General features: G+C 44.4%; 1 protein-coding gene across 1 annotated transcript in view; it reads left to right on the top strand.

The window, feature by feature from the left end:
- FBLN2 (fibulin 2) overlaps positions 1-23,261 on the top strand; it is a 112,300-nt gene that overhangs the window by 81,096 nt on the left and 7,943 nt on the right. The window contains exons 5-14 of the mRNA XM_032699315.1: positions 3,665-3,851; positions 5,163-5,369; positions 7,599-7,715; positions 8,143-8,244; positions 14,975-15,109; positions 17,202-17,339; positions 17,630-17,773; positions 21,431-21,559; positions 22,095-22,220; positions 22,840-22,956. Of these exons, the coding sequence (XP_032555206.1) occupies positions 3,665-3,851; positions 5,163-5,369; positions 7,599-7,715; positions 8,143-8,244; positions 14,975-15,109; positions 17,202-17,339; positions 17,630-17,773; positions 21,431-21,559; positions 22,095-22,220; positions 22,840-22,956 (1,402 nt within the window). The remainder of the gene's footprint in view (positions 1-3,664; positions 3,852-5,162; positions 5,370-7,598; positions 7,716-8,142; positions 8,245-14,974; positions 15,110-17,201; positions 17,340-17,629; positions 17,774-21,430; positions 21,560-22,094; positions 22,221-22,839; positions 22,957-23,261) is intronic.

Here is a 23,261-nt window from a genome sequence, read left to right as displayed (position 1 = left end):
AACTTAATTGAAGATATAATGCAAAACCCATTACTGGACAGTTTACTTGGCCCCAATGTTGAATTGTGACCCCATTTTTCAGTTAAACACAATGATGGACTAGAGGAACAAGCATTTAGATGGTGATGGGAGTTTTTGCTCATAAATAAAGGCAGCCCATTAACCGACGCTGCAAATCACAAACCCTGAGCCACAGCCCCCACTTGGATAAATGAGATTTGCTTTATGAGAGTCACTGGAGCCCAACCAATTTAAACCAGTTTGAAGATTCAGCAGCTTGCTTGCTCACTTGTTTGCCCACCAGAAAGGTGCATTCTGGAATTCGTTTCCCTCTGATAATAATGTCCAGGGCTAGAGCTGAGCTTAAATGCAGCTTCCGTTGTCTCAGCAGGAACCTGATTAGTTCTGTCTGTCTTGCTACATTGGTGATTCTCCCAGATAATTGTTCACTGGGGAGGCGAAATCCATGGCCATCTACTGGGGAGTTTGAAGTTTAAGTAGCTATACCAATTTCTCATTTCCAGAACTACTGTTTATTTGGGTCTGCAGTGTATCAGTAGAGTAAAAAGAGAATTTGTGCATTTGGGACAAGACATTAATGTTTGAAATGGGAGAGAATTATTATTCTTAGGTTTTCCCCAGGGGTTGTTTGCATGCCAGACAGAGCCCAAGCTGTAGAGTAAGTCTGATTATACAGTCATTCCTCAGGAAGAGGTGGAGAGGGATAACTCCCTCATTCCTGTCTGAATTGAAACACGGGACAAAATACTTTTGTGGAATGGTTCCTTGTGCCAGTTCCAGTGGGATGTTTTCCTTCAAGAGAAACCATTTGAAATGTTAAAAGGAACAGCTTTGCTTACCTATTTAGCCCATTCAGCTCTTCAGTCATTGCAGCTACTGCTTGAAAAAAAAGAATTTAAATCAATAAACATCGAGACTGTTGAGACTTCGTGTTTCTTTTGTATTACAATATGTACTGTTGTAATAGAAAATAATCAAACTTTATATAATCAAACATACAAAGGTTTGTAATGCTTTGTATCACAAGAAAGGTTTTCTCATTTTATACAAAAAATACATGCTTAGGGATTTTTTCCTAGAGGATGGAGATACCACCATAGCAAATCCAGTTATGCTGGATTCCAGCAAAGATAGTTGTGAGAGGAACATAGAAAGGTGTGAACCACAGAATGGTTCTCAAGGTATGTTTCTCAATTGGAAGGTTAAAATTTTAATTTTCTATTTAATTTTCTGATTTAATTTTCTATTAAATCAGCTGTAGAATTCCTGTGTTGTTCAGAAAGTAGTTGATAGAAGATCAAGGCATTCAAGTTTTTGCATTGTAGAAGGAACTTTTCAGTGAACAAGTTTTTCCACTGGAAAATGAGACCATTTTGTTCACCTGGAAAATATGTGAACCTAAAGGTGTCTGACTGATTTAACACTCCCTATCACACCTGCACATGGGATGAATTGGGAATCAAACTATGACTGAAAGAAGCCAGGTTCTTCAAGGCAAATATTACGTATTTTATAGTACTTTGGTAAAAACACATACTACCCTGAACTTCTGTTTGGCATATTGAAGCTGAAAAAAATGGAGACAAAATTAAAAAAAATTACAGAAAATAGGATTTTCTTTCTTTCTGTAAAATTTTGAATTTGAGGATTCTGGATTTGGGGAGGAAGGAAACAGGAATTTTCCCTTTTCTAACACGACCACAATCCATTATAGCTAGGTTGGGGTTTTTTAATACTTCTTTTGGAAAGATGATTTAGCTATTCAGTGTCCAAAATAATTCATCTTCCTCAGGACCTGTACTGTAAATTTTTCACAAACATGTATTTGAGCACGTAAAGGCAACTCCTTCTGGCTGTGCATATTTGCAAATGTGAGTAACGTCTGCTAGTTATGATATTTGGGGATTTTTCGGGTTAGGAAGCAGGGACATAAACCATGAGCTGTAGCCATAAGTATTGGCTGAACATGCAACGCTGTGTATTGTGTGTGAAATGCTCAAGAAACCCCAAAGCTGCAGCATTTGAGTCTTGAAAAAAGTGACTTTGTGGAGGAGTTTCTGCAGATTGAGCTGTCAGTGGATGAGTTTCCCATTTCCCTAAGGGAGACAGGCTCTGATTTAATGGGAATGCCCCCCTGGGATTGCTAATCATGAAACATGATTCCTTCCCATTTCCATGCTCATCCAGCCTTCTCTTACTTGCCCTCCTCAGGTGAGGGATCTCCCTCCTGGGAAGTGGGAGCTGAGTTCAATTTGCTGCTTCTCGATCCTTGGACTTTCTGTTGGCAGAGCTCACTGGTGCCAGCTCAAATCATTCCCTTCTTTTCTGTGTCTGATCCTTTGCACTGGCTGAATATTTGGATAGACTGAAATCACCTCTCTGGGTTCAGAGAGGCTGTTTTAGTGCAGCTGCAAACTTTGAGTTACTGGAGTGGATGATTATCAGAGGAGTTTCAGAGGGAAAGATTTTATAACTAATCTGACAGTTTAATGTATATATATATAAAAAATTAAAATATATAAAAATATATTAAAATATATAAATATAAGAGGACACTTAAATCTAAATCCAGGCAAGCATCTTCAATTCCCACACGACCCCTGCTGTCTCTGCAGCAGAGACTCCCAGCTCCTCACCTTCCCTGCTGAGTTAGGTGTCCTCTCTGCATGCACAGTATAGTCTTTTTGAATTTGATATTATTTGTCTGATGTGGTTTTGTGGCCTGACTGTGCAGTGGGTCTGTATGGCACTCAGTAAAGCACCACACAGGTTTTGTCTGCCACCTGCAGCAGAACAAACTGCAAGAGGTGGGAGGCCCCATTGCATCAACCTGTCAGCAAAGCTGCTGCTGCTTGGATGCTCTCAGGAAGGAAAAGGAAGGCAAATAGCTCAGGAAATACACCCTGGCCTTCTTCTAGCCACTGTCTCAGCAGGATGTGCCCAGCACAGTCAGGTAATTAAAGGTCACAGCAGGTTTGCAGGGCAGTGTTGCAGAGAGAAAGAGTCTTTCCTGACACCCTGACAGGGCTCAGGTGCTGCTGATCCTCCTGTCCCTGCAGGCTCTTTCCAATTCCTGTCACATTGTGTCCATTTCTTGAGCTCTAATGCTAAGAGGTGTATATCTGTGTTGTTTTCTTTATGATTTTTATTCATACCACACACAAGCAATGGCTGTGCAAGAGCTGGGAGGAGCTGATCTGTGGCACCACTCCTTCCTTGCACGTGGAGCTGCTGAAATCCCTGGCACAGCCAGACTTTGTGTTTACTGGGGCTGCAGTTGACCCCTCTGTGCAGAATGGCAAAAACAAGCACAAGTAAAGCTTTGATGTTCGCAACTGTCTAAACCCAAAGTGCTTTTCCAGATGCTGAGGGAAGTGCAGATCAGTTCCAGATGTGTGGGGGCTCATCCCTGAAGCTGTATTAAATCACAGAATTAGAGAATTGTTAAGGTTGGAAAAGCCCTCTGAGATCACCAGGTCCAACCATGAACCCAGCACCACCATGTTCACCATCAAACCACATCCTCAAGCACCACATCCACATGTGTTTTGAACACTTCCAGGGTTGGTGACTCCACCACTGCCCTGGCAGCCTGTGCCAGTGCTCCCAAATCCTTGTTCCTGACAATGCCCTTCCTTTGCAGCAATGCTGTGACTGCTGCAATCTGGGCCTGAAACTGAGGAGTGAGGGCAAATCCTGCGAGTCCAACATCAACCTGGGCTACCCCTGTAGCCATGTGATGCTGTCCTGCTGTGAGGGGGGGGACCACTTCATCCATCCAGAAATCAAAAGGCATCCTGAGCCTCTGCCAACAGTGACACCTGAGAAGGGTAAGTGCCCATTTATCATTTGGAGACATCGCAGACAAGGTCTGTGTGTCACAAGGTCATACAGGGAGGTGCTGGAAGGAGTAGTGTGAACAGTTGCTTTGCCTCTCAGATCAAGTATAGACTTGTTCTTAAAACACTTTTAAAAAAGCAAAGAATATGTGGATGTTTCTGATCCTTAAACAGACCTTCTTGAGCAGTTTGGTGTTTTGTTTGGTTTTCCCCCCTGAGTCACACAGCCCAGAGGCCTCCACCAGCCCTCCATAAGGAGCAAACCGAAGGAGCAATCCTGCAGGATTCTGTATAAAGCAAAGAATGAGTTGTGTCCACTCAAAGTAATCCCATGGACTGTGATATCAATGAAACATCCTGGGAGCAGATTTTCATACAGAATGGCAGTTTTCTCACAGCACACTCTGGAACAGCCCCAGAGCACTGCAAGTGTGTTTTCACACTTTAAACATATAAACATAGTGATGCTGAAGAGCTGAGGCAAATCCTGCAGCCAGAGAGGCCTGACAAAGGGAACATGGTAAATCTGGAGCTTGGACAGCCATGAGGCTCAGCCCAAGATCACGTTCTCTCTGGCATCACTCTGTACCCACCTGTCACACGAGTTTCATGGTAACCTCCTGCATATATGAGGGTACAATTTTGGTCTCTGTTCTCATGAACTAAATGTGTATTTTCTCTCATCAACAAGGGAAAAGGTTTATTTAAGAAAAACTGGCTGAGAAACTCGCTGAACAATTCGTTTTGGTGTCACAGAAAGTCTTATCAGACTTGGCTGGGGATGGAAAAGGATTGTGATCAAAAGCAGTGGATAGGGCAGCCATGTCACTGCTCAGTGGCTCCCAGGCTGTTGGTGATGCTGGTACAGAAGGAGCCAATAAATTGTGGTGTTGAGAGGAGTTTCCAAACCAAATGGGTGTGTTTTTCTCTTGAAATTTGAAATTCAGTGTGGTTCTTTGATGGGGCCGATTTCAGATGAGGCTTCAGTGTGATACCTTAGTTCAAATATCAGTAGCAAGGGTGTTGGCAGTCAGTGTGAAAGGGGAGCTTGTGACCTCCTAGGGTCTGCCTGTTTCTCAGTGGCTCCTGTAAAATGTCTGTCCTTCCAGCTTTACAGAGGGAGAAGGTGGACCTTCAGCACAGCGATGTTATTCTAGGATGGGTCCATTTGCTCTATTCTTGGAGTAACTGTTTTGGGTAGCTCTGCCTTTATTTGGAGTCTGTGTGACCAAACACCCCATTCTGTCCAGTCCCACTGCAAGAACACCCATCAGAGAACCAACAGGTGCTGTTCTGTTGTAGTTTCAGAGAGGGAAGATCACAATGAAGCTCTGTCCATCAGCAGTGAAGCTGAACTGTCAAACAGCCTGCCTGGAGATGACCTGGACGAGTGTCTCCTCTATGGTGGGGAGCTCTGCCAGCATTTGTGCATCAACACCGTGGGCTCCTACAAGTGCTCGTGTTTCCCAGATTTCACCTTGCAGGATGATGGGACCAGCTGCTCTCCAGGTGAGATGGGCAGGGAACACCAGGAGTGGCAATATCTTTGTGTCACCTGCATTGCTCTTCTAAGCTTTTCTTTAGTTTCTCTTTGGTTTCCGTGAGGTTATTTTTGGGTGTTGATGCATGGACATGTTCTGTAGAAATTGTAAAATATAAAGAAAAATAATAATTTAGGAAACTTAATTATACCGTATTTTTGTGTTTTGGTGGCTCAGGGTGGTATTTCATATGTTCAAATTAAGAGTGTTTGCACTTTTCAGAGGAGGATTTCTAAAGGTTTTTAATGAATTATCTTCTCAGAGAAATTTTGTATTTCACAGTTAGGTTTCCTTTAGATAAACTTAAATCAGTTCAGACAGAATCAGCATTGCTTCCTGAGCTTTGATTTTTATCTAAAATCATTAACATCTTTCAGTGATAACAAACTCTAAATTTATCTAGTGTGGTGGAAGTCTGGAAAAGAAAGTCTATTGTATTGTAATTGTTTTGATTTCTGCAGTTCTCCAGTGGCAGGATTTCAAATCAGATAACCCGAAAAGTTGAAACCTTATATTAGTTACAAGTGCTTTCAGTTATTTAACGAGCAAAACCAGTGTTTCCATCCAATGACAGAATTCCTTAGGCTTCCCAGCTCTCTGCCCAAGCCAAACAATGAGCATTGATGTCATCCTTCTCAACGTGGTGTTACATCAGTGATGTCTTTGACTGTTCCTGTGGCAGCTGTCTGCTCTGTTGTTTGAATTAAAGTTCTGTGGAAGGAACCTAATCCAAAAGGGGCAAAAGAGAAGGTTCTTATTTTAGCACTGCAAAATTTGGCTCACTTGGAGCATGTGTGTGCTTTTGTTTGGCTTTGCTTTGCTTCTCCCCCCACCAACTGGGCTGAAGTGCAGATTTGGGTGAAGACATCCTGTTATCCTGCCAGTGTTCTTGTAGATCTGCAGGACTGTGGTGCCTGTGGCTGTGCCAAGAAGTGTGGAGGGGTTTTCAGAGCTCAGCTGGGGTAGAAACTTGTGATGAGGTGAGAGGACTGTATGTGGGACACCTGAGATGGATGGGAGGAGCGAGGGGAGGAAGGGTTGGTCATTGCTGGGTCATTCCTGGGTCAAATTAAGGGCAGGTTGGGTTGGGTCTGAGGAAAAGGTTCTTCCCCCAGAGGCTGGTTGGGCACTGCCCAGGCTCCCCAGGGCAGTGGGCACAGCCCCAAGGCTGCCAGAGCTCCAGGAGGGTTTGGATGATCCTCTGGGGCACAGGGGGTGACTGTTAGGGATGGGCCTGTGCAGGGCCAGGGGTTGGACTGGATGATCCTTGTTGGTCCCTTCCAACTCAGCAGATTCTGTGATTCTGTGACTCTGTAAACCTCACTGGTTACACTTGGCTAAACCACATGTGCTCTGCCTGGCCTTTTATTTCTCGTTTGTCCTCTGTGTGTGCACCCATCTCTGGCATTTCTGGGGAAATCACTCAGGCTGTGCCACAAGCAAGTGATTTTGTTTGTCTCTGTGCCACAGCCCATTGTATGTCTGTGATGACTTTGGTTTTTTTTTCATGAAATCACTCTTCCCATACCCCAAACCTGCACTGCAATCACCCTTAGTCATTTAATGTTGTCATTGTTTGGTGGCTCACACTTTGCTCTGGGTGACACTTGAACTTGAGTCAGCGGGAACAGGACACCTCCCTCTTAAGGAACAATTCAGCCTTATGGATTTAGGCTTCTGTTTTGGTGATATTGATAAACTGGATTACTCTTATTGATGTGTCAGAGCTCTTTTTTTTCCTGATACCTTTAACATTACTGTCTGATGGAAATCTTAATGACAGACAGCAGCTGTCATGTTTTCCCCTTGGCTGTACAAAAGCCATTCCAAAGTGTCTTGTGCTTATAAAGGTGAGTGTCTGCTGTTCATCTGTGTTGAAATAGGATGGACAGAATAAGGTCAAAGGCTTGTTTGGGGTTTGGATTTCTTTTCCATCAAACACTGAATGGAGGACAGCCACTGTATTTACAATACAGCAGAGATTTTTAAAAATAAAATTATCACTTTCTGGTTTATGCATATGTTACAATATTTTATTCCACAGAGGTTGTTTTCAGCCAGGCTCCCTGATCTGTAATCCGTGATGATGTTTCCTCCTCCAGACCATGATGGGGTGAGATGGATGGGACCAGGCCCCTTGCCATGTGGAGTGGGGATGGTGCTGTCCCTGATCCTCTCTGCCTCCCTTGCCTTACAGATCCTGACAGGGCACAGGTGACAAGGCTGGAAGCTGAAGCCACCATCCCTCCAGTAGCCTCTCCCTCTCAGCCCATTCTGGTGGTGTCCTTGCAGGAGGAGCAGGACCAGTGTAAAGGTATGTTGGAGGTGGGAACTACTCATGCAGGGAGTGAGGAATGTCTGGAGATGGAATAAAATTCCACTCATCCCTCCCCCAGTCTGATCTCAACACACATCCCTAATTTGTTACCTCTGGCACAAGGCTGAGGAATTGTCAGGGGAATTCCTGAGGAAGGAATTTGGGGCTACACTCTGCCTTCAGTGTAATTACCCCCATGGGTGTGAGGGGAGCAGCAGCACATGGCAGCAGTGCAGGGAGGGTGGCAGGGGGGGTTGGGTGCCAGAGGAGGGCTGTCAGCAGTGATTAGGGCTGTTGGACACGTTGTTTACAGACTGCAGTCCCTGTTGCCTAAGCTGGGATGGTTTTTGGGACCTGGAGGTGTGTAAGTGCAGCTGATCCGTGCTGTGGGTGCTGATGTGGTTTGTAATTGTGCCCCGTGCAGATAATGGGCCCTGCAAGCACCTCTGCAACGTGGTGGAAGGAGAGGCCGTGTGCTCCTGCCTGGCTGGGTACACCCTCATGGCTGATGGTGTGTCCTGTGAAGGTAAGTGCTCACCACAGAGAGGGGGTTTTACCTCTCACCCCCCTGGGTGTCCCTCTAAGGGTTCCTCATTGTCGGTGCTGTGAATTGCAGTGGCAGTGCAGAGACCACTTGGCAGAAGGAATCCCAGATCTGCTCCACAGATAACTCCTGAAGCACAGTGTGCTGGTACCTGGGGACTTCAGGTGAAGGCAAGCCTGGATTTGTGCTCTTTTCCTCTGACATTCCAGGCTTTTCTTCAGCCCTTTTGGTTTCTCTTCCCACTGCCATTCCTGCCCAGGGTCTGTCTGCACAGCTATGGACACGCAGCTTTTCTTTCTGGAGCAGTGAGCAGGACGGGGGCAGGTTTGCTGTCCTGGGGGACCCCCAGAGCCACAGCTCTGCCTGACATCTGCTTTGTTGGGGTTTATTTCCTCTTGCCTTGAAAACCTGAACTCAGGGAGGCTTCACAGCCATGGGAGCTGGTCCAGCTCCAGTTGTTCCACTTGACACTGGAGCTCAGCCTTGCACAGTGATGAGCAGTGAATTCCAAAGCTGCACCATGACTGTTCACATGATAGACATTTTAAGTGGACATGCTGGAGTAGTGACAAGGGATATGTTTGGCCAGGGAAGATTTGGGGGTCAGAAGCAATGCCCTGTGACATACCTTAATTATAAATCTCTAAGTATGGGAGCAGTGACAATAAATGCAGGGAGAAGCTTCCGATGCTCAGAATTGCTCACATCCCTCTTAATCTCGGGTCTTATTGAATTACAAATCATTTTCATGAAATTCTGGACAGTCTGTGAAGAAAATGGGATTTTAATGTCACCAGATGAAATATTCACAGTGCAGTGCTTACTGAAGTGTGGTGGAAGCTAATTTGATTAATTAATGTCAGAATCAAAAGGGGCATTTCAAGGCAATCGTTTTCCTACAGGAAATGAAAAAATTTATAAATGTCAGTGGAAGCAGCGAGTTTAAATTGTAGCAAGGGCCATTTCTAATCTAAATTACAGCAAGGATTTGATGGTAGGGGTTCACTGCAACAGTGTGCACTGGCTCTGTGGGACTGCCTGCCTGGTTCCAAGGATGTTTCTTTCTGGCATGACGAAAGTGTCGGGGTGTGAGCAAGGACTAGATGATCTCCGAGGGTTTATTCCTTATTCCAGCCCTATTTTCAGTGTAACACTGCATTTATTACAGCGTGGTGCTGATGTGGAAGCTCCAGCACACTTCATTCAGACATCTCCAGCGTGAAAGAACTGTTGTTTCATTTCAGCAATTGTTCTAATAGAACTCTGTTTTTCCCTTTTGGCTGCCTCATGCTGGTGTAGATTTGGATGAGTGCCTCACAGGTGCTTGTTCCAGCGGACAATTATGTGAGAACACACTGGGATCATTCTCCTGTGTCAGCCACAGTGGGATGTGTGCAGAGGGCTTTATTCTCAACAGGCATAGGAAATGTGTTGGTAAGACGAGAGGTCTCAGCCCTTCACCACAACATCATAATGCTCCATGCTCTGCAATGCATTTAAACCATTTGTGCTCCAAGGCCATCCTTGCATATGACATTTCAATCCCAGTTAGTGGAAACACATGTGCACCATTTGCTCAGCCACTCCGCCTCATGAGTCCTGTGCTGTTTGGCTCCTTCCCCAGCGATACATCCTTGGGTTACAGATAACTCTGTGCACAGCCAGGGGTGTGATGACCACAGCAGCACTGATAAATCCTCCAAAAACCAGAGAATTGATCTCTCTGGACACTGTCAATGCTTCCCAGGCACTGTGGAGCAACCAAACTCCAGAAATACAGCTCAAGGGATCTGCGTGAGGCCGGGCAGTGGAAAAGATCCATTCCAAAGGGATGGGATTCTGAACTTCACATCAGTCCTTTGTTGATTCTGGCACAGATTTCTTTGTGTAAAAGTCAAAGATGCATTGTGATTCTGCTGTATCATCTCTGCTGTTTGAGTCCATCTGAGAAACCAGTCGATCTTTACAAGTGTATTTACGAGGATTTAATTTTTTCCCAGCATCCAAGGCCTGAACTTATGAAATACTTTCTCTTTTGGGCACTTTTCTAGAGGCTGGTTTAGGAGGCACCTGAGCTGCAGCAGTGCTGCCTGGAAAAACAGAGCACCTGGAGACCTCAAGTCATTTCTGGAAGCAGCAGTGCCTGTGACTATAATGTCATGTGTGGATGCATGTGCCTTCTTCCACCCCTGTCCTCCTCCCTACGTTTAGAACATTGTTTTTCTGACCATCACAGCTTTGGTTTTGTTCTGTTTAAAGCTCTATGACCTCATCTTACTAATGAGCACCATGTGGCCTGGGGGCATGAGCAGGAAAATTTTCTGCAGTGTCAGGGTCTGGAGAAGAAATGTGATTTACCACCTTCTGGATTTTCCTTAACTAGCCAAAACTGCATTTTAAATTCTTTTATTATTATTAATATTTATTTTGAAATCAGAGATACTGGTAAGTGTGGAAAACTAATGAAATGATTTAGTTTAAATGAAATGGCTGAGAGCACAGCACTGGAAGGCAGGAGGCCTTTCAGAGGCAGACTCAGGCTGTGAGCTGGAGGGTGGAGCTGGAGTTGCCCATGGTGTGTGTTCTGCTGCATCCACCAGGTGAGCAGCTGCAGGAACTGCCCCTCCTTGTGTTCTGCTTCTGTCTTGCCAGTTAATTCCCTGATGTTCTCCCAGGACTTTGCAGGAAGGATAGATCTGTCCTTTTCCACAGCCTTTTGAAACTAAAGCAGTGCATGTGTGTCTGCAGCTTTGGCAGGAGCTGCTGTGGCAGGTGCCAAGTGCTTCCCTTTATTCACTTTCTTCCTCTCCCCCATGACATTATGATAGAGGTTTATTATGACTGATATAAGATAAACCTCAGGCACTGCTAAGGAAAGGAAAGACACAGCTCTCATTTGTGAAGCTGAAAGACTCTTTTCTCCCTCACTAAATCCCAAACCTCTGTGTTCCTCTAATGCAAGTAGTTTTTACAGGTATCCTTTTAAATAATCCAGAAAACTTGGAAATTTCTCTTCCTTCTTTTTGAACAGATCCATCCTGTGTGCTCCCTGCTGGTATCCAGCTCTGCTCTGAGGGTGGTGCCAGGAGAACATTTGCAGTATTGAACATTTTTTCCTACTTTTCTAGTCCAAGGGGAAAGCCACAAGCACACTGTGGTTTGGGTTTTGTTCACTGTCTGGTTCTGAGATGTCCTTTTCCAGCCTCACTGCCTTTGTGCCACACCTTGAGCTGTCTCACACGCCACAAGGAAACCTTTGGTAGTGTGTTTGCAGAATCCCCTTGGTTTAATGATGTTACTCTTTGCATATTTTAGGGACGGGGAGGAACAATCTGTGCACAGCAACAAACCAGCTGCTAACCTTTTATCTGTTGAATTTCCTTTAGTCAAACTGTGCAATTCCAGATATCCAGGATTCCTGAAAGCCAACCATGCACAATGGGGAGTCACCAGCTGTTTAAATAGCTCCCACACCCCACCTTTGTGTCACTTTGAGAGTAGATAATAAAATGTCTGCAGGCTGGAAAGCTCCATGTTCTCCAGAGATAAGAGCCAGGCTGGATGTTGTTAGTGGGAATTGTTTTTCCTGGTGGCTTTCAGGCAGAGTCATTATCACCACCCACTTACACAGTGACTATTTTACTCCCTCAGTTTCCCCTCCTGACAGGGGGAGCAGTGAGTGGCCACCTTATCCCTGAACTTTAGGGCTCTGCCTGAGCACAGGATGCGTGTTGCAAAATAACCACATGCTTAAATTACACAGATATATCCTATAAAACAAATAGAGCTGAAGCAATTTGAAGAGGAAAAAAATAAGGATAAACTACAGAGGCAGGACAAGAAAAGCCTTCATTTCACATTTTTATAGAAAGGCCATAAAAATTCATTTTTAATGTCAAAGTACGTATTGAAACAAATAGCAGGAGGTAAATGTTGATATTCCTTATGCCAGCAACAGATGGGTCAGGGATCCTGTGTATGGTGCTGTTTGCATCCACAATTCCTGGGAAAAAAAGGAGATATTGCCTGATTACTTTTCATCCTGGGTTTTGCTGACATAAAATGAGGAATTAATAAAGTCGCTGCCACACACATGACTGTGGAGATTTCTTCAAATTAACCTTGTGACTTGTTTTTAATATAGTACTGAAGTATTTTTCCTCTTATTCCTGTTTTTTTTAATAAATATCATCTTACCCTACTTCATAGTCTTAATTGGGTTGGATGAAGACTACAGCTGGTGCAGTGTTGGAATTAACTGTGTTCCAAACTGCAAACAGAACTCCTGTTATTCCTAGTGCTCTGTCAAGCATCTCACTGACTCGTTGGGTTGGCTTCCGGGACGGAAGAGGCACAGGTTATGGGCACTCTGGATTTTATGGAACATTCAGGAATTTAATTAGAAAAATTAACAAAAAAAGGCATGTTTGTTTGATTGACTGGAAAGGAACTGTGGTGAGCTGGCAGCTGGCCTGATCTCAGAGATGGAGGTTCATGCCCTGTCCCTGGCCAGGGCTTTGCATGCCCAAGGCTCAAGTTTAAGCCTTGCACCTCAACCCAGTTCACAGTCCTTGGGTTTTGTCAGTGTATCACATGTGCCCAAACCTTCCACTGAAAACAAAATTCTGGATGGAATCTGCCAGTTTCCATCATTTTAATTTCCTCAGATGTGTTCCAGCCAGTTCTACGTGTTTTCTCCCGTACTCAGAAGTTTGAAAATTGAATCAAAAAATAGAGACAAGACATGGAACTGTATTAGATTTTTCTTTTTTTCCTCTGTGAAAAAACCTTCTTTGTCCCTGTTTACACCTGCTGGTCAGGTGGAATACTTCCTCCCTTCTTTGGCTGTATTTCAGGCAAGCACACTGTCCTGGTGGCTGTTTTGACACCGTGCTGGACTGACTGGAGTTCTCAAGATGCAGTGTGGTGGTCAAAGTTTGTTTATATGAGAGGTCTTTTTCTGGTTTGCAAGAAAAGATAATCTCATATCTGTGGTACAACCAGTAGAGAGGCTTGCACGGTGTTGGGTGCTATTAGGTGGATTATCCATAGCTAGTTTTCTCAACAATTAATTAATAAATCTCAAATTTATTTAAGAATGAATTCTAGTGAGGTGGGAGAGTTCTGCCACAGCACCTGATATTCTTCTCCCAGCGTGAGGGATTTTTTGTTTGTGTGTTTTGAGTGTGGGTTTTTCCCCCCCAAGATCACGCATGAGAATATTGCTCCTTGCTCTGCATCCTGATGTATAGAAACTGCACTGGGAGGACAGAACCCTACAGAAGCTTTGGGGCCCCTCTGTGGGAGTATCAAAGATCCTGTGGGACAGGCAGAAATATCCAGGTGATGGTGGGGACCTTGCAGGGTTTCACCAGCTGGCTTTGGGAAGCAGGTCCACAGCATGGAAAGAACAGCAATAACAAACAAAAAGAAAACACAAATAAATGAGAAGTGAAATGCCACCAAGTTCATGTTGTGGCCTTGCAGAGCTCAGTGCAGGTCACCAGTTAGTCCATCAGGAACTGAAATTTCTTGGTGCCCCTGTTCATCTGTTTGGTAGAAAACAAGCTGAGATGTTTTTTAAGACAAAAAGCTTTTAAAAATGGCTTTTCCTGTTTTTGTGCTCCATGGAAGAAGTCATATATCTGATGTACTTATCTGAGAATGAGGTTCTACAGCCAAAATGAAAATCTGATTTAAACAATACTTGCTTTATTGTGTAGTATGAAAACAGCTTCATGCACAGAGCAGCCAGATGACTGGTAATGGCTCTGGTCACATTTGGCTTTTGTTAGCTCTGGAAATACTCCTGAGCTTTATATAGAGCTGGGAACATGGGAGATTTTGTGGAGATTGGCAAGAAAGTTTCTCTTCCCAGTCTCTGCCCCTTTTTGTAACTTCTAGGTATTTGCTCATCATGCTGTTCCAGCTTTCATTATTAGCATCAGCAAAACCTGAATTTGAGATGATTTCAGCCCAGCCTATCAAAGGTGTTTCATATTCCTTTCCTAATTGTCCTACACTCTGCAACCTTGTGTTTAAGTGATTTTTTTTTAAAAAAAAAGAACTTTTCCCCTACTCCACCTGCTGAAATCAGATCTCTTTAAAGATTGAAATAGGAATTTGCAACTTGATTGAGCCCCCAGGGTTCCTCTCTCCCTGTGTTCTTGCTATCCAGTTCTAATGATGCGTTCCTTAGGAAATGGGTGTTTGGATTCCTCCCCCTCAGCAGGGCAGGCAGCTTCAGAACCCATCTCTTGCAGCAGTTCCAGCCCAGCAGCTCCTGCCTGGCCTGGAGCAGCAGGACTGATAAATAGCCTGGGCTGTGAGAAGCTGGTGGGGAGCAAAAAGCATCAATCACTTCCTCATTCAGTTGTCCAGGGCGTTCCCATCCAGGAAATCCAGTAACCCAGTGGCTGATCATCAATCCTCTGCCCACCCTGCATTCAATCAGTTCTCTCCATCCCTGTCCTCAGTGCCTGCACCATCCATTTGGGAAGAGGGGAGGAGAAGGAAATCTCCATGGGATTTGTGTCTCTTCAGTTACTCTGGAGACCTTGAGTCACTCATCACATTGCTGTAACAAAGCCTACACTGACTATCTTTTGGAAGAAATGGTTTCACTGGAGCTTTTGACTCCTTCTAAAAGAGCAGGAAGAGGGGGATCAGTTGATAAAAGCATGGCACTGATTGGTTTAACTCTTTGTTGCAGACATTAATGAGTGTGTGACAGAGAGACACACCTGCCAGCGCAGAGAGCACTGCGTCAACACCATGGGCTCCTTCAGGTGCCTGCAGGAGCTGACCTGCCAGCCCGGCTATGAGCTCAAGGATGGGGACTGTGTTGGTAAGACAAGTGTTTTTCAGCTGTTACAGGAAGGAAAGGAAAGGGATTGCAAAGGATTTTGTTGTTGCTGCTCTGGGATATGAGGGTTGTAGCTACAAAAGGCATCGTGGAAGTGTTGGGCTCTGTAGGCCCCTTCTGTACATTCATTTATTTGAAATGGTTTCCAGTGATAAATTATTTAGAAAATGGGTGAAACCTTGTGAACTAGGATTTGCCCTGTTTTTAAGGCATTACAGGGAGAATTCCCTGATGGAGGAATTCCCCTTAGCTCTGCCTGGCTCTGCTGTGCTCTGGAGGGGCTGGTGCTGTTTGCTGTTGGATCACAGCCTGGAGGGCTCACGGGCTGACAGCCCCAGCTTTCCTGTGTTCAGGAGAGCTGCCTGCACTTATTTATGCTTGGAATGGCCGTGGGGTTAAGAAGTTATTCTGCATCCCCCCCATCTTGGACTCTGGAGGTGTCTAACAAGGCAGGGAACATCAGCCCTTGCAGCAGCAGCTGCTGTGCAGCTCAGGAGTGTGCAGGACACCCTGCCCTGCCTTCAGGGCACAGTCAGTGCTCTTTACTCCTAAATTTTCACCCAGTTCCCTGACAGCTGGAGTAAGAGATGCCCAAGGGAAGAGCTTAGCCTTTGACATGGAACATTAGGCCATAAACCAGAAATTACCAGCAATCTCCCTGTCATAAGTAAAGCTTGGTTTGCTTAAAGAGGCTCTTTGTGTCTTGTTCAGTTGTCTCATTCTAGAGCATTTCTAACATTTATTACTAATCTAATTTACTTTCTAGTCTTAAAGTTAGATTATAAGTGATTATAAGATTTACAAATTGTTTTAAATTAGCCTGTAAATTAATGACTTATAGAAAAGGCTAAAATTTCAGAAGTACCCTATGCAAAATTGCCTACAGATAACTGTTGAATCTTATTTTATTAGTATGAGGTTTATGAAATACTCATTTTTCTTTGTCTCAGTCTGTAACTGTGGTAGGCAGAGTTATTAATGCAATGCCTTGTGAAGGACTGGTGACGTTCCCTCATGACCTTAACATTTAATGAGTAGTTGGAGTAGAAAGAGAAGTGCCAGCAGTTCTCCCCTTGAATGCCTGGAGGAGTGGGGACTCCTCCACTAGGAATTCCTTCCATTTGTCTTTATCTTCTAGTGAAGATATTCCTTGGGAACCAGCATGTGTTAAAGCACCATTTGAAAATGTTCACAGGAGCTGAATTTTGAACATATTTATAGCTGAGTCTGCTCCAAGGTGGGATTTCTTCAGCTGGAAGATGGAAGCCACACCACTACACCACAGTGACCCAGCACAGAGCAGTTGGGTGTAAATTTATAAGTTTGAAACTTGCAGGAAGTGTTTTCAACATCTCTAGAAAGCAAACGTTGAGTTGGTGAACATAATTTGGGAAATAATTTCATATACTTAATAAAAAATGAGAAAGTTGTGGTGGGCTCTGGCTGCAGAGTAAGAAAAAAAGCAAAATTTGCTACCAATATTACTGCCTTATTTAGATTTTTTCCACATAGTTTTACGAGCTGGGTAAGTGGGTTTTGTGTGTACATAAGTGTATATATATATGTATATATATACACACCTACATGACTGCATGTCTGTATGCACACAGTGAAATCCCAGCCCTTCAAACAAGGTTACCTATGAGTATCAAATTCAGAGGAGGCAGGTTTCTACATCCCTGAATTCCTGACATATATAAGGAATAAGAGCCCATTTTGCTTAGGAAAGGCTGTGATACGTATTTTATTATGAGCACCTGATTCGTAGTTTTAATGTGGATCTTTAGGATTTTAAAACTGCAGGTATTTTGGTATTTGTGGGTTACAAGAGATGCTGCAAACGAGGCAGTAGGGACCTGAGTCAAATTTGCTGCAGGACCTGACAGATCCCGAAGCCTGTGCTGAAGTGGATGTCCAAGAGCAAACACACCTAGACCTCAGATTTCCCACTGGCAACATGTGTCTGGTTTAAATACTGCCTCCTAATTTCCTTTCTGGAAGTTAGCTAGTCATGAAGATTGCTGAAAGTTAGAGCTCAACTAATCCCAGTTTGCTATTCTGGTCTGATTAACAGATATTGATGAGTGTGAGAGAGGAACTCACAGCTGCAAAGTCAACTTTGTTTGTCAGAACACAGAAGGGTCCTTCTACTGTGAGTCAAAGCAGCGCTGCATGGATGGGTTTCTGCAAGATCCTGAGGGAAACTGTGTTGGTAGGTGTGACCAGAGTGTGTTTGTAACTCCTGGGCCTTCCAGCCTGTCCAAGGGGGGTGTATTGACCCTTGTATATGTGGTTTGCCTCAAACCCTGTTGTGAATTTAAGGTAAACATTGCTGTCCTTTTAAAATTATTGCATTTGAAAGTTTTCCCACAGCAGACCTTCATCAGCCTTATCTTTGGAGCACAAGAAACTGAAATGAAGGAAAAGAAGTGGCAGCTGGAAGAAAACAGGCTAGAAAGGTTAAATAGCATCTCTCACTATTCTAATTCATTTTTTCACCAGATATTAATGAATGCACGTCCCTCCCTGAGCCCTGTAAACCAGGATTCAACTGCATCAACACAGTTGGGTCTTACACCTGCCAGAGGAACATGCTGAGCTGCAGCAGAGGATACCACTCCAACGAGGAGGGCACCCGCTGCGTCGGTAAGGGGGGCTCGGGGTCTGCTCAGGGCCCTCTCAGAGGCAAAACTACATTTCAGTTCTAAAAAGAGGCTTCGAGTTACCTCCAGGTTCCCAGACATGTTTGAGGAATGGGAATTTGCTGTCCCAGCAGCTCAGGGATTAGTTTGCTCCCTGGATTCCTCCTGGCACGCTCAGCAGTGCTGGTTCTGACTGCAGGTGGGAGTCACTGGCTTCCATTCTGGAGTGAATGGGATTTAGTTACTTTTTAGGCTCGTGCTGTCAGTTTCATTCCAGCATCTCACTGTGAGTGATGTGATCTGCAGCAGTCACTGAGTCTGTGTTCTCACAGGAGTAGCACCAAGTGGATGTTCTTTGTAGGGCTGTGAATGGTGTTCCCCATTACATCCACTTGTGGGGATGTTTAGGATAAATTCCTACATTGTGAAAAGAATTCAGAGAAGAATGAATGTATGAAATATTCATGTAGGCTGGCATGCAGCTTGATCCTGATTTGTGTTTGTTCCAATGTATTTAGGGAGTTACTGACTCAGAATAGCAGATTTCAGCTGTTATTAGCATTTGTTCTGTAAATGAGCACAGGAGGCATGAAGGAAAGGAAAGCTCAGTCCTTGGTGCCCAAGGCAAGGCTGGCTGGGTGTTCTCTAGTTCCCTGTGTTCTGAGTTACACGAGGTAGGAAATCCAAAAAAAAATGACAGAGGAAGAAACAAAAAAGAAATGAGAAATCAGCAGTTGGGTTAGTGATGATATCCCAGTGATCTCTGCCTACCTTCCCTTTGAATAAAAGGAAGGATGACAAATAAACAAAATATACTTTGTGATGCTGCAGGTGGGTGGGAGCCCTATTGGCAGCCATGAATTTGGTCATGACTGCAGTGAAAAACTGGTACAGCCAGACCCTATTTCCCCAGAAACTTCTGTATTCACCTTTTTGCCCTTCATTGTGCTCTGTGTCCCCTCATGGTTTTGCTCCCAGGACTATCCAGACCATAGCCAGTGAGAAGATGGGGAAGGTTTGGAAGGGACAGAAGACAGGGACAGTGTATCTGAGGAAATGAGAAACCTTCCTAATACAGCTCTGGGGTTGTGTTTCATAAATTTGGGGGTAGTGCAGTCTTATTTGCTGTCCTGCTATAGAGCAGCCTGAAGTATCTCAGTAGGTCCAAAGGTCCTGTCACTCTCAGTTGCTATGAAGACAATTCTTCAACTGCTTTCCATCAGTCCTTTTTAAGCCAGGTCTGCTGGGCCAGGTACACCTCCTGCAGTGGTGACCCTGATGTTGTTTTAGGGGACCACCATGCCAGTGTCTCCATTGTTTTCACTGCCTTGTCATCCCTGAGCAGCACAGAAGTCCTGGCTGCAGCCCTTTGCCCTGCCCTGCAGACTACCCAGGGTGCAGGAATCACCACCCCTGCAAGTGTTCAGAAAACTTGTGGATGTGGCACTTGGGGACATACATGGCTTAATGGTGACCATGGGGGTGGTGCTGGGTTGGCAGTTGGACTTGGTGATCTTAGAGGTCTTTTCCATCCTTAACAATTCTGTGATTCTGTAATGACTGGGCAAATCACATTCCTAAATTTCAGATTGATGGTAGAGAAAGCACCCAGCTTTTCACCCCAGTTGTTCCTAAAAAGGAGTGATTATGTGCCAATATGTGACAGAGGAGGAAATTGCCATTATTCAGACAGCATCTCTGTCTCTAAAGCAAGAGGAGATAACACAATGCAATGTGATTACTGATGGCCCTCTGTCTCTGCTTTAAATGGTTGACAAGGTTGTTAAGGAGCAGGTATAAGGAAGCTTCTCTAGCTTGATTTTGGCAAAACATATTTAACGTTAATTGATGATTTCTCTGACTTTGCTGTGTACACTCTGTCCCTCTTGCTGGTCTATAGCTTTTGGTACTTTTTTGGAATGGCTTTTTTTAAGTAGGCAGAGAGCACAGAGAAGAAAAAGGAAAAGCATATGGTCCTAATTTCCCCTCTCTGTGATAAAGACTATTTTCTTTGAGGCACTACAATAGCTAATTAGATTCCTGATTCAGATTTATTCACAGTAGTAAAAACATCATCTGCACATGTTTCTCCAGCAGAACAACACTTATAGGGTCATCTCCTCTGTTTAGAGGATTCATCTGTCTTTAGAATGTTCAGATTTACTGCTTTAGTAAATGAGTTATTAAAAACTACCTCCTAGGTTTAACTGAAAACTGCTGTAAGTATTGTGAAATATGGCACAGTTCTGATGGGATAATGCCCTAGAACTAATTAAAGTGTAAATGCAATGGAATATGTAATTTTGGACAAACTAATGAAGTGGTTGCACACATGAATTCATTACAAATAAAGCTGTTGCTTTACAAATTTGTATCTGCATTAGAGACTTCCTTGCTTTGGTGCTACTTCTGATCTTACAAGAAAATGAGGGGTCAGTGTTTCAGCAGAAATCTTGGAGCCTGTCAGAGATTCCTTGGGTTGGCATTCCCTGCCATTCCTGACCCTGGGGCCAGCAGGGACTGTGTAGGTGGGAATCTGCTGAAATGTTGAACAGAGTATTTGTCAGTGCCCCTTATCAGTGTTGATGTGATCTCCACTTCTCCAAATCCAAGTTTCTGCTCTCACTTCCCCATCATTCCCTCAGCAAGGGTCTGCTTCCCAGAGCACTCACCAAGCTGCTGTTGGATGGAGAACTGCCCAGGAACCCTTTGAAAGGATTCAGTGCTCAAATTTATGACTTCAAATAGAGCAGCATGGAGAACCTCCAGCCTTAGACTTCCATTCTGATTATTATTACATGAACAGGGATTTGGGTTGTAAAAGTAGTAGAAGATGTGAATAATGGAAAGAAAGCAGGATCTGATGGTTTAGGAAATGGCAGAACTCTGAATATGTGAAGAAACAAACAATTCTGAGGGTTAATCAGACTTTTTGATGCTTCTTGTCACAGATGGCAAGAGGGATTTGTTAGAGACTGATGAGCTATTTAGTCACGTTGCAAGTCTTGTAAATCAGTGTGTATTGAAAACTCTCATCTTCATCTGAGGATGTTTAAATGAGATTGGAAGTGATGCATGTGAGTGGAGAAGCAACTAATTTGTTGGTATTGGATTTTGGATGAGAGGCCATGAGGAATATCTAAATGGGAGCTGATTGAGAGAAGAAAAAAAAGATCAACATTGGGAAAGAGCAAAAGTTAGACAGCAGGAGCGAGACTGAAAGGGCAACTGGAGATGAAAATAGCAATTGCTTTAATTGAAGGGATGAGCAGAGTTTCTGGCTGGTTCTTGTTTTGCTTTAAATGGCTCGATGTGAGTCACGGAGAGACAGAACATCACAGGGGGTGTTTAAATGTCAGGGTCTGATCAGCATCAAAAAGTGTTTACATTGAAATGCAGAATATACTGGGGGAGCTCCATTGCAGTTCCAGGATGGTTTCACTGTGAAGATAATGTTCTGCTTTTCAGAGGTTTGACTTACAGACACACAGCTGGCTCGGAGAAGAGCAGGGTGGGAAAAGCTGATGGTAGTTCTTCTCTCCGGGGGACAACCATAACAGTTTCTATTCCTGTTATTTATTATTTTTTTTCCCCTCTCTCTTCATAAACATTGATTTTAAGCAAACTACCTTTAAGCAAATTTCTCTGTCTGGCTCTGCAGATGTGGATGAGTGTCAGACTGGTGTGCACCGCTGTGGGGAGGGGCAGATCTGCCACAACCTCCCCGGGGCTTATCGCTGTGACTGCAGGATGGGCTTTCAGTACGACGCCTTCAGCAGGAGCTGCATCGGTATGTGAGGCACGGGGGAGGTGGGAGCACTGACTGATGGAGCCTCGGCCCTCCAGGCACTGTTTAGCAGTTGCAGTGTGCAGGCATTAGTTCTGCAATGCAGTGCCTCAGAAGATGATGGAATCACCTCCAAAGCTGATGTCCTACAGCTCAGAGCTCTGTCCCTCCGTGCTGGGATTTCTGACCAGGTGCCCTTGGTTTGGTTTAACTGCAGGTCATCAGTTAAAGTCATCTGCAAAGTATTCCCTGAGGGCTGTGCTTCAGCTGCTGTAGAAATTTGTCTGTCTGAAGATTTCACCACTTTCTTACTAAGAACCACGAGATAGCCCTTTGTATTTTATCCCCACCGTACCCCAATTAGGGCACAGAGTCAGCCTCACACCTGAGCTTGCAGCACTTCACACGCTGCAAATCAATCTCTGACACTTTTAAAAATATCCTCCTGCATCTTGTTTGATGCTTGTGTTGCTCAGTTGATTGTATATTGATGCTTGTGTTCCTCAGCTGATTGTGTATTTGCTTGTTGTGCTGGCAGATATAAATGAGTGCTGGAACTACCCCGGGCGCCTGTGCCAGCACACGTGTGAGAACACCCCTGGCTCCTACCACTGCACTTGCTCCTCTGGGTTCCGCTTGTCCTACGATGGCAAACATTGTGAAGGTACCAGACATCTTTTTTCCGTGAAGAAGAAACTGCAGAGGGAATTCAGGGACTTTAGAGAAGGAGTTGAGGTGAAATATAAATACAGTAAACCTTATGTGTGCTCAGAGTTGCAGATATTCAGTGAAACGCTCAACACTCAAACTGTCAGATGAGCGTTGACAAGTTTCTCCCTTCTTCCTTTCCCTCACAAACTTCTGCTTTCCTTTCAGATGAGAGAAAAGGAGAACAGAACAAACACAGAATAGGAGACTCTTAATTCAAATTTTGATAAAGATGAAACTTGGTAGTAATCAAACTTTAAAAAAATGATTTTGAATTGAATGTAAATTTGTTGAGTTCTCCATGATTTTTGTAAGGCAATGATTACATATTTTTAATCAACTGTAACCCATAATGTCTGCATGTGTGTGTGTTTTATATATTGGCATATGTAGAAATTAAATTCAGGTGCAACAGGCAGCCTCAGGCTTCTTGGAGCCGAGACAAACTGGGGCAAATCAGTCCATCCTTAGTCACTCTGACCAGAAGGGGGGTGGGTGTTTTAGGGGCAGGAAAAGGTGGGAGACACTGTTGTGAGCCCCTGTGGCCATGTGTGTGGGTTTGTTTTTGGCTGCAGATGTGAATGAATGTGATAACAGTCCCTGCAGCCAGGAGTGTGCCAACGTTTATGGCTCCTACCAGTGCTACTGCAGGCAAGGTTTCCAGCTGGCAGAAGATGGGCATTCCTGTAAAGGTAAGGCTGCTGCTCCATCAGCTCAAGGTAAATGTGTTTATTCCCTGGAGCTGACTCTCTGCAGCACCGAATGCTGCAGGTGCTGCCTGGGGGTGATGGTGGGTTCCAGCTGCCCCTGAAGCTGCTAAAGGGAACTCCAGCTATTGGACAGTGCACTGGATGGAACACACCTGGGTGACCATGGAACAGGGGGGTTATCAGACTAGTTTCAGGAGGCCAGAGCTTATGATTGGAAAAATTAGGTGGGAAGATATGTTTACCTGTGTTGCATCAATGAAAGCCTCCACTCAGCCATGGCTGAGTGA

The sequence above is a fragment of the Chiroxiphia lanceolata genome, chromosome 11 (assembly GCF_009829145.1).
Source record: "Chiroxiphia lanceolata isolate bChiLan1 chromosome 11, bChiLan1.pri, whole genome shotgun sequence".
NCBI lineage: Eukaryota > Metazoa > Chordata > Aves > Passeriformes > Pipridae > Chiroxiphia > Chiroxiphia lanceolata.
This window is presented reverse-complemented; position numbering and strand designations above follow the sequence as displayed.